The sequence below is a fragment of the Urtica dioica genome, chromosome 9 (genome assembly GCF_054948205.1).
Source record: "Urtica dioica subsp. dioica isolate 48M chromosome 9, U.dioica_male_clone48M_v1_H2, whole genome shotgun sequence".
Classification (NCBI taxonomy): domain Eukaryota; kingdom Viridiplantae; phylum Streptophyta; class Magnoliopsida; order Rosales; family Urticaceae; genus Urtica; species Urtica dioica.
In genome coordinates, this window is record NC_142764.1 from 27,605,908 (window position 1) to 27,616,756 (window position 10,849).

The window sequence follows — 10,849 nt, forward strand, 5'->3', positions numbered from 1 at the left end:
TCAGTATTACAATTCACTGATAACAATTTTAATCAATTGTAATCATAATAACCAAAAATAAAATACTTTATATTTGAATCCAAACAAGAAAAAACTACGAAGATTTGTACTCATTTCTGCCTCTGTAGTCCTCATAAATTTATTTAAACATTTTTCGACAACAAATTACCAAAACACATCAAAGGCACAAGATGAGACATATATATATATAAAAAAAAAAAAGTTGTACACACAGTTTAAAATCCTGGCCATAAATTAATTATTTTTATTAATGCGCCTTTCATACAGTTATTCCTTACAAAAATTCATAAAAAAAATAAAACTCTCTTATCAAGATTAGAACAACAATAGAGACTAATAAAGTAGTAAGCACATTGATTAAAAAAAAATATTATTCAAATGATAAATAATTAAATAAATAAAGATGACATAAAACAACACACAAAAATCAATTTAACGAAGAAAAAAAAACAGTAATTTTTCTTCTCCGGCGAGAGAGAGAGAGAGAGATCCATGGTCAACGGCCAGGAAATCCAGAAGAAGTGGCGGCGGCGGCGCTGTTGAGCCGGTCGCGGCTGAGCAGGTGATCGGCGATCTTCCTGTGGCTCTGCTCCGCGAGCCTCTTCATAGCCGCAAGCTGGTCGGAGCTCAGATCTTCGAGAGAAACGTCGAACCACGACGCCGAATCGGAACCCTCACCGTCGCCGGCCTGGTTTTCCAGCCTGGCGCTGATCTCCTGCTCGTCCAGCAGAATCTTCTCGAGCGCGTCGCACTCCTCCTCGAGAAATCCGGCCCTGGCCGGAGGGCATTCGCCGGCGCCGCGGCGGAGGAGGAGCACGCGCTCGGCGAGGTCGTCGATGGACGATGACGTGGAGTAGGTGCAGGGGTTCCCCGACGGAGACACGGCCAAGAATCCGACCTCGGCGCCGCACAGAGTCGAAATCTCGGCGGCTTTCTTGTGGATCCCGAACTTGCGCTTCGAGAACGTCGACGTTCGGTCTTCTTTCTTCTCCAGCCTCTTCAGCTCGATCTTCTTCCTTCCCTTCGACCTGATCTGCTTCTCATTGTTTCCCTCTCCTTCCATGGCTGTCTGACACTGAGACAAAAAAAAAAAGGGCTCGTATATTCAGTGCTATTGCTTTCGTTTATTATAACCTCTTGTGTGTGTTATATTTATTTATAGCATAAAGAATATTTACGAAGAAGTATCTTCATTTTTTTTTTTTTTTGCAAATCTAAACCCTCACTTTTTACTTATATAAACTTATACCTTGACATTTCACAATTCCCCATAATTATATATTTGCAATTTTGCATAAAGAATATTTACGAAAAGTATCTTCATTTTTTTTTTCAAATCTATGCCCTCACTTTTTATAAAGAGAAAATCGCGGCATAAATACTTAATATTTTCATAAACATACATTTAAATATTTATTTTTTTTTACAGTAAAAATACCTAATATTAGATTCTTGTGACACCGTTAAATAAAATCAATTAAATTTAACGGAAATATTCGTGGCAGTTTCAAATTGAATACAACTTGATATTTTTAATAAAATTAACTAAACATTAATAATATCATTTTTATAACAAAAAACTTAATTAAAAGCGACTCTGATATTATAATTAAGCAGTTATGATATTAATAAAAAAAAAATTAATATTAAAAAAATTAATTAAGCATTTTTTAAAAATTTATATTATTAATTCTTGATTAATTTTAAGAAATAAATATTAAATAATTTTCAATAATTTTATTTTTATTGATAAAAAATTAATTAAATATTTTCTAAAATTGCTATTATAGAAATAATAATTTTTTTAAGATAAATACGATTATAATATTATAAAATTAGTTAAGCATTTTTCTAAAAAAATATATATTATTGAGGCTTGATTAATATTAAGAAATAAATATTAAAATATTTGTATAATATCATTAATGCTTCATTATAATATTTTAATCAATTTTTTATTATAAAAATGATATTTTTAATGTTTAGCTAATGTTAAGAAATTAAAAATTATTAAATCATATTTAATTTGAGGCTGACACGTGTATTTTTATCAACATTAACTGACTTTATTTAACGGTGCAACTGAAACTCAACTTTATGTATTTTTTTGCAACAAAAAAAATATAAAAGTGTATATTTTTTAAAATATTAAGTATTTTTGCCGCTATTTACTCTTTTATTTATGTAAGCTTATACCTTGACATTTCACAATTCCAAATATTTATTCCTTGTCTGTAATTTTACCATTGAAATGACCCTATTCCCGTTATTATCATATCTATAACATAAAACACATAAAGTAATAGAAGATAAAACAAGAAAGCTAATTTTTTTTATGGGTTATGTAGTTAATTAAGCATATAGAAACTTAAATTTTGATAAATAATTAATATTTATTTAATTTTATAAAATAGTCATTAGCATATATTAACAGTATACAACTTTCTAAAATATAACAAAAATTATTAGAAATTAATTTTATCACGTCAAAATCAGTGACTATGTTTAAAATATATTTGAAACATTAACTAAATAGTAATATTAATGTTTCAACTTTCAAGAAGCCTAGTCCGTTATATACTTTTTTTTTTTATTTTTATTATAAAATATAGTCATAAAAAGGGTTAAATGTGAAGTTGAAATGTTTTCCTAAGCCTTGTAGTTAAAGCCTTAAAGGTCACTGGTGAAGGTCTGGGAATTGTGAAGTTAACTTATTAGAAGGTTATAAACTTGCATAATTATGAAATGTTAGGGTATAAATATGCAAAATTTAAAAGTAAAGGGTATAAACTTACAAAAAAATAGAAAATGAATGTTTTTTTTTTTTTTTTTTTTTTCCGTAGCTTATTCTAAAACTTTATCAAAAAATACCGATTTCGTATATTTTCTTTTTTCTCTCTTTTACTACTGACAAATAATTTTTTCTAATTTGATTGCTGTACTTTGAATTTTTATTTAAAAGATCCATAAATAAGTGGAAATCATACTCTATATAACTACATAGTTTTTATATTACAAAGTTTTTCCATACTCATTCCTTCATATAAATATTTTATTTACCTTATTTTTGTGCATTAAATGTCCACGTATATTTAGTCCTATAAAAAAATTATCAGGATATCAGTTTAACTGATAAATGAGCCGATTCAAAACCAAAATTCGGTGCCACGTTTGCAAGTCGAGAATTTCCGTACTTGAGCTTCGAAGGTAATTATTCTCTGTCATGTTATCTTTAAATTGTTTACCACAAATTTGAAATAAAATTATATAAAACATCTATAAGTTTATGTGAATTATTCTGTTATAATAATACTTTCATCATACTTATTATAATATACTTGTTATTTTAATATACATTATTATGAAAATGATTTTCAATAGTGTCAACATTTCGAATAACAGACATACACTTAGGGATTCAATTCGGACATAATTAGTGGATATACTCTTGTAAACTTATACTATATGTTTTAATGTCTATTCTCTTTTCCTTATTGTATTATAGAAAGTAATATTAGAGTAATACATTAAATTAGATATTGTTTTCTATAGAATCATACAATTAGATGAGGACAACAATAAAAGGGACAGAATCTCAATTCATATCTCCTAATAAATGAATGCATATCCAATGGGGAAAACATTTACCTAACATTAGCAAAATATATATTTATATACGAAGAACGATGATTATGTAAAAATAAATAGGAATATATATATATATAGATATATATATATATATAGATATATATATATATATATATATATATATATATATGTTTTCCTCAGCAAGGATTCTTTCATTAATAAAACTTTAGCTTATACAATTACAAGAGAAAAAGAAATAATAAATTGAAGGAAAACCAGGAATCAGAAAAGTCAAATCAGAAAAAGGATCAGATCTTACAGAATCTTTCAAGTTTCAACACGGACCAAAACCCACACACGTGCGAGAATCAGACGGTCACCGTTCCGTATAATTTCCTTTCCCCTCTGAAATGACAACTATGTTAGTCCCACTTCCACTTATTTACCAATAATACCCCCACAATTTTATTTGCTAAACAAAATCCACGGAATAAAATAGAAAAAAAAAAAAAAAGATTCTCCTCTCTTCCATTCTCTCTGTCTCTCTCTTTATTTGTCTGCGATTGTCGAAGATTGGCGACCAAAATTGCCCAAACAGCGGATCTTAATCTGCCATGAGAGGTATATCGCGAACGAGGTTTTGTTCTTCGTCCGTACAGCACGTCGTTTCGAACAAAGTCTTTTAACTTTTTCGCATTGTTAGGAGAAAAGAATTGTTTTTGTCTTTTTTTGCTTTTCCTTTTCCCCTTGGAGAAGAGAGACAGAGTTGAAAAGGAAACATTGTTATCATCGAAGATGATTGAATCGAGAGAAGGTTCTTGCTTTCCTCCAGCGTTGGTCGGTGTCAATGTTGGCCTTTCTCTCGTCGACGCTGTCATTTCTTTCCTTGCATTTGCTCAGGTTTGTTTGCCCTTTCCTTTTTCAGTCTGAGAATTCTCCCTTTTTATATTTTGTTTTCGGGTTCGGATTGTGGTTTCTGTGAAGAGTTTTTCCAATGTGGGTTTATGGTTTCACTTTCAGAATTCAATGGATTCAAATGCTTTGTGAATATTTATACATGGTGACTAGGATTGGATTGTTCTTTGGTTTCTACTAATGTCATGAAATCGAATATTCTCGATATAGCAAGTCCAGAGAAGCTTATAGTCAGCATTGAGAAAAACTTTGAGCTTCAAATGTGACCGAAAATATTGTAATTTGCATAGTAAGAGGCTTTATTTATCTAAGAAGCTTACCTTGTTATCTAATTGTTCCTGGGTTGAGATCACTTGTACACCACTGCATTCTCAATCCTTCACCATTTTAGTCTATTTTCGATTGAATTTATTGACATTCAGATGTTGAGTATTGCAGTTTGAGGAAAAGAAATTGCAAATGATATAGTCTATCTCTTTTTGTATCAGCTTCTCCGGATTCACTCAAGAAATGCACAACTGGGTTGGACTCGACAAAAAGTAATTGTTATGTTTCCGAATAGTTTAGCTCATTATTTCTGTTGGAATTATGTTTATTTCCCCCGGAGTCTATTGAAAGTATTGTGTTCATGCGTGCGCAACTCTACTTAGATTTAATTAGTGGACTTAATCAGTGCTTTATGCTTGCCTCTTGGTAGTTCTCTGATTATGATGAAGTAAAATTAAGAAAATTTTGGGTTCGAGATAATTGACATTTTGTGTTTGTATTGTGTTAGCGAAGCTGCTCCAAATGTTACTGAAACTTGTGATCATGGACATCTTTTTGCTCTGGGAAATTGGTTCTTAGACTTTCATAGTTTTAGTTGAACAAAATTAAAATAAAACAAAACAGACCTCTGCCTAGATATCTTCTGAAGAGATGCTTGTCCATGCTCGTTTGATAGCTTTACTGGAACCTGATTTTTATGCATACCCATTAGCATGACAAAAAATTAACTTGACTGTAATGTGAAGACATCCATGTATATATATCTCTCATTCTTTTACTCTTAACATGAAATCTCAAACTCCAGGTATTTCACTTGATGATCGGCACCTGTAATATTGGTAAGAAGTCCAACACTGTGTAATACTCGGCAGTAATTATAAGAACCCAATAGTACATATCTAAATTTTATCATTGATCAAAAGGGGCTTACATTATTTTCACTGTCACAGGTTACTGTATATATTTTGTGTTGACTCTTGTTGCTGCTTGTGAGGGTTTGAAAGTTTGGTCCAACGCGTGTGGCTTTACATTTATGGGTATTATTCCTTGCCGTGCTGGCACAATTTCTCATTCTTTGTTTATTTGCTTTTGGGAAGAAATTTTGAGTGGTCACTTTTCTTTGCAGCTTTTCCAAATATAATGTTTGTTGCCACGTTTTTTCTTCTTTTATCATTCTGGTAAGTTTTCTTTTTTGATTAATTGAGTTCTTCCAATATTTCATCATTTAAAAAATATAATTGGGATATAAGGTGTCATAATTCCAATCTCTCTCTCTCTCTCTCTCGTTTATAATAATAAGTTTTGCAACAGGATTGATCTCTGCCATCAATCAGATGATGAAGAAGAGGACGATGAAGAAGGAAGCATCCAGGACTCTCTGTTGGAGAAGAGAATTAATCGGCGGGGTTCACTAAATACAGATAATTATAGAAGATGTTTTCCTTTTCGTCTTGTCCATATTCGAAGTCGTCAAAGATTTGTCATCCTGGTACAGATTCTGTTGGAATAAATTATAATTTACGTACATTTATTGTGTGTATTAATCTACATTTAAGCGTGTGTTGCTGCTTGCTTTTGCACCCGTTATCAGTGATCCGAGTGGTTTCATATGCGTGCTACTTTTTATTCTAATTTAAATCCATTTACGTAGAGTTTATTTTCTATCAGGTTACGCTTATGGTTTTTGTTTTAATGACGGTGTGTGCTGTGATCATCTGGATCGGAATGGGAAAAAATCCTATTGATTCTGCAGTGGTGGCTCGGGTATCCCAATTTCCATTTTCATTCACTTTTGAGAAACAAATGTTGAACCTTGTATGGAATGACTTTAACAACTTGGGCAGGTGTATGTAGATACTTTTGCTGCAGCCACACTTCTATTAGCTGTTGCACTTGCTTGTTATGGTCAGTAATTTCAGTTCTGCTTTCGTTTTCATTTGCTCATGTACTTTTGGGATTACATGATTATGTATTCCTTTTTCCTTTTCATTTGGTTGGAAATTTACCTTTATATTTGCGTCTTACCTTTTCTTTCAGTTATATTATATCTTGATGCGATACCTGAAGCATTCTTTCTCTCGTGTCTTTTCTGGTCAGGGGTTTTGCTAAGCCTGAAAATGAGCAAAGTCAGAACTGAAATGGCATATTCTGAGCTTTCAAAAGTAATTTATTTATTTATTTTTTTCTCAAATATGAAGTTATTCATGTGTAGCTGATTCTCAATTCACCACATTCCATTTCAGCATTGTGTTTATTGTATTCTTGACTAGATTTTGACAAATTACCTAGTGACATTAACTCACTGTTCTCAGGTTGCTGGTTTAGCCATTGTATGTGTTCTATGTCTCACTTCGCGAGCCTTAGTGGCTTTATTAACCGAAATCCCGGTAAGTTATTTCCTGTTAGAGATGAAAAGCTTATTAATCACAATAATCTAAGTAGCCATTAACGCTTTTTTTATCTCCTGATGCAGATGCTTTATCATTGGCCAGAGCTTCAAGTGAATGATGTTCTTACTTCTCTTCTACTAGTTGTTTATTACTTTATTGGTGAGTTAGCCATGTTCAAATACAGTTTATTATGCGACCAAGTAGGTCGTGGGTTCGAGTCACACTAGGGATCCTATAAAAAAAAACATTAACAAAAAAAAATCGGTTTTTATGGTGAAAGAAACGTGTCTACTCATAACCTTGAGCTACTTTTGATTTATTATTTCGCTTGGTAGTTTGAGAAGTTTCTTGCTCCAGGTTCATCAATTCCGTCGGCTTTTCTATTGTGGGTCATGAGAGAAGTACCACCATTGATAACAGCTTATCAACCGGAAGAATCAACCACGTTGACTTACATCAGCGATCATTCAGTGGAAGTACAAAATCCGCCCCGCTGGACAAGTGTGGCAAGCGTGAGTAATCAGGTCCGCAGATTTGTGTTTGCGTTATTCAACCTCATCTTGGTTTATTCTCTTCTCATGACTTGATGAGTGGTCACTAAATTTGAGCTTTTTGGCATGGTAGTTCTCAAGGGCAAGCCCCATCTAGGTCAAGATTCGCATACAAAGGTTGTTCCTTTCTTTTCTTACCAATGAAATTCATGCGTGGTCATACAAGATTTGGCAAAAAATATTGGTCAAAGAAAAGACTGAAAGGCTCGGATGGTGAGAACAAGCGAGGCTGCTGATGAATTTCAATGCTCAAAAGGACCGTTGGATTATAGCCGTAAGGTTTTCCGGTGCCGTGGCTTTGACTTTTGACACGTCAGACATGTAAATACTATAGATGCATCTTACAAGATCTTTTTTTGTGTAATAAACAATTTTTTTTGGGTATGAAAGGTGATTGAGCTTGTGATTCTTTGTTTGCCTGAAAGTGCACATTTCAGCAGGTCAAAAAGAAAGAAAAAACGTCCTTTGTTGTGTTTGACTCGGATTCGGCCGAAAGAGACAGGGCTTGCCTCTAGAAATTGCTTAGCATATTGATTTTTCAAAATTTATTCCACAAATAAGGATCAGATTTTTTTGAACCCCATAGAACATCGACGGTACCTATTTACAAATTTTAGACGGTCATTTTCTTAAGCGTTCAGACTTTTGCTTCGTTTAGTTTTTAATAGCGTTTTTTTTTTTTTTTGGTAGTTTCATTTAGAATAAAGGTTACACTTCTAAATTAAAATGCCTTATGGGAAATTCCTTTAAAGGTTACCACTCACCAACAGTGTCTATTTGTGCGTAAAAGGTTCTGTTGCAATCCCAGATAAGATATGTAAGACGCAAAAACAACATAATAAACCAATACAGTCTAGACTTTTCTTAGTGTGCATCATTCACACAGTAAATAATTATTTAATGAAAATGGCTCTCGTGAGCTGATATTTATAGCCGTTGAAACTGCAACTGAAGTTTCATTCCAACGCATTGGAAAGTGACTTCTCTCTTAACAAAAACCACGTTAATTGGGACAGCCCAAACTCTCATTTCTTAAAGTTTAATGCACAATAATTGGTTGATCACAATCGTTGAAGGATCAATTACCGAAGACCTGATTTCTTCAACCCTAAGCTAACTCTCTAGGCTTCTGATATCGCTTCAGCGGACGACAAACCCTGCATAAAATGCGCATTGGAAAAACTTCTTTACTTTGATATTAGAGAGAATAAAATGTCAAAGTTTATCAACTCGTCACGAGCAACCGAAAAACATCTCATACTTTTAAAAATGCACAAAAGATAGCCAATTTGACCGCCATTGTACCTCATTAGAGATTTGATCGTTGACGTCGCTACGTTTCAGCGATCCGAAATCTTTACGTGGCCATATCTAACAAAACAAAAACAAAAACAAAAAAGACATGAAGTGAGAGCATAGTACTCTCATAATCATAGATACCAATGAAAACATATATACCCTCCAGAAGCATTTGGCTTGTAGTAAGCCATAAGGTACTGCCCCATATTTTCTTGAATCATTGGATTTGTAGATATTGTCTCCCTCTATCCAAACATGTCCTTTCGGAACCTGACACCACACACACACATATACACATATGAGACAACCAATATATCAAAAGTTTTACACACTACTACATTAAGCATCATAAACCAAGGCACAAGCTTGTAACCATCAGTAACTTTTGGATGAATGTATGCGAAAAAAAAGGTTGGCAAATTATCAAACACTTGGAAGGCGTATTGCCTTGAAAAAAAAATTGCTGAGAAAATATAGGAATTAAAAATAAATAACAGTTCAAATCACGAACACATATAAACAAATGATCTTACAACAATAGTTTCACTCTGATCGCTCTCCGCGGGATCAACGACGTAGGTCACAGATTGACCTTCCATGGCGATCAATCGCTTGGTGACAATGCTCTTCGGATTCTGCGGCGACCGAACTAGAACAATGTCTCCGGGCCCCACCAATCCGAACCGCGTCGAGAATCGCTCCGCCAGAAGAATGTTTCCGGTGATCCCGATCGTCGGGAGCATGCTGGGCCCGTATGTCTGCGATGCACAGGATCATTCAGATTTGTCCTTTTTCGTAATTTCCAGTTCGGGTACACGAAGTGAGTGTGTTTTAGTGTGCTGGAGGGCTTACCAGAACTATGGTGCCGACGTATGTGTTGGTGACGTGGAGAACGCACAGGGTCTTCGCCGCCAGAAGGGTGGTATCCCATGCTTCGCGGACCACGCTTTTTTCTCTGACGAGCGAGAGGATTTCCCTGATCGAGCTTTTCAGCCCGTTTAGATTTCTCGCCATGTTACACACAAACGCGCATTCTCTCTCTCTCTCTCTCTCTAGATTCAAAGCCCAAGAATAAAATATGAAAAGTGGGAATTATTCGTCGTGATGCATGACGTCATCCGATGATGTTTTCAAATACAAATGGGCCGAGTATTGTCGATTTGGGCCTGCCTTAAGTAAGCGAAGCCCAAAGTTTCAAGAAGAGACGAAAAAGAAGTTCAGCCAGAGTAAATGTTACAAATAATTAAATATATGCGGAAATTGCATAGTTTTTTTTTACTCGAAAATAATATTTTCAAGTTTTGTAAACAATCATTTTATTGATATTATTGTAAAATTTATTCATTGTTTTGAAACCTATTTAACTTTGTTAATTATTTATAATTTATTTTATAGAATATACAAAATAATTACTTATATTAATTTTTTTTTTTAACAAATTGAAAAAACTTCATTATTGTAATTTCCTTACTCATATTATGCAAAAATGATGGGGGCGGAATGTCATTATGAGAGAGTAATAATAATAATAATAATAATAATAACCGAAGTTGTTGCACGAACTGAATCAATCATATACATATCAAGCTAATATACTACTTAAAACAGTGAGAAACAGAAAATTTAATCATGTAATCCTTCATTATTTGTGAGCAAGTGCAAATGATTTTGCTGGATTAGCTATCATTCTTTATTTGACACTTGAAATGCCAAGATTATGCTAATTTGTCTTTGTTGGTGCGTTGCTTTCAAACTTGGGATTCGTGCTACTAATTTTTCATAGCTTCCACTGATAGCCTCTGCCTGCTTTTCAAACTT

The 10,849-nt window shown here is 33.4% G+C and overlaps 3 protein-coding genes across 3 annotated transcripts; 1 reads left to right on the forward strand and 2 right to left on the reverse strand.

Annotated features, from left to right (window-relative positions):
- Positions 1 to 517: 517 nt before the first annotated feature.
- Positions 518 to 1,084, reverse strand: LOC149386433 (agamous-like MADS-box protein AGL29). Its single transcript, XM_089626511.1, has one exon. The coding sequence runs from the start codon at positions 1,082 to 1,084 to the stop codon at positions 518 to 520; it is 567 nt and encodes a 188-aa protein (XP_089482637.1).
- A 3,003-nt stretch (positions 1,085 to 4,087) lies between these two features.
- LOC149386434 (tobamovirus multiplication protein 1-like) lies at positions 4,088 to 8,138 on the forward strand. Its single transcript, XM_089627423.1, has 14 exons — positions 4,088 to 4,230; positions 4,313 to 4,509; positions 5,013 to 5,063; positions 5,597 to 5,630; positions 5,742 to 5,828; positions 5,918 to 5,969; positions 6,103 to 6,280; positions 6,460 to 6,555; positions 6,636 to 6,696; positions 6,889 to 6,953; positions 7,104 to 7,178; positions 7,265 to 7,340; positions 7,539 to 7,705; positions 7,806 to 8,138. The coding sequence occupies exons 1-14, from the start codon at positions 4,224 to 4,226 to the stop codon at positions 7,827 to 7,829; spliced, it is 1,170 nt and encodes a 389-aa protein (XP_089483549.1). The 5' UTR covers positions 4,088 to 4,223; the 3' UTR covers positions 7,830 to 8,138.
- Positions 8,139 to 8,571: 433 nt separating this feature from the next.
- On the reverse strand, positions 8,572 to 10,134 carry LOC149386435 (mitochondrial ATP-independent inner membrane protease subunit 1a-like). Its single transcript, XM_089626114.1, has 5 exons — positions 9,884 to 10,134; positions 9,565 to 9,789; positions 9,191 to 9,301; positions 9,038 to 9,103; positions 8,572 to 8,889 (listed from the first exon to the last, which is right to left on the reverse strand). Exons 1-5 carry the CDS (start codon positions 10,043 to 10,045, stop codon positions 8,854 to 8,856), a joined length of 600 nt encoding a protein of 199 aa, XP_089482240.1. The 5' UTR covers positions 10,046 to 10,134; the 3' UTR covers positions 8,572 to 8,853.
- Between the last annotated feature and the right edge of the window lie 715 nt (positions 10,135 to 10,849).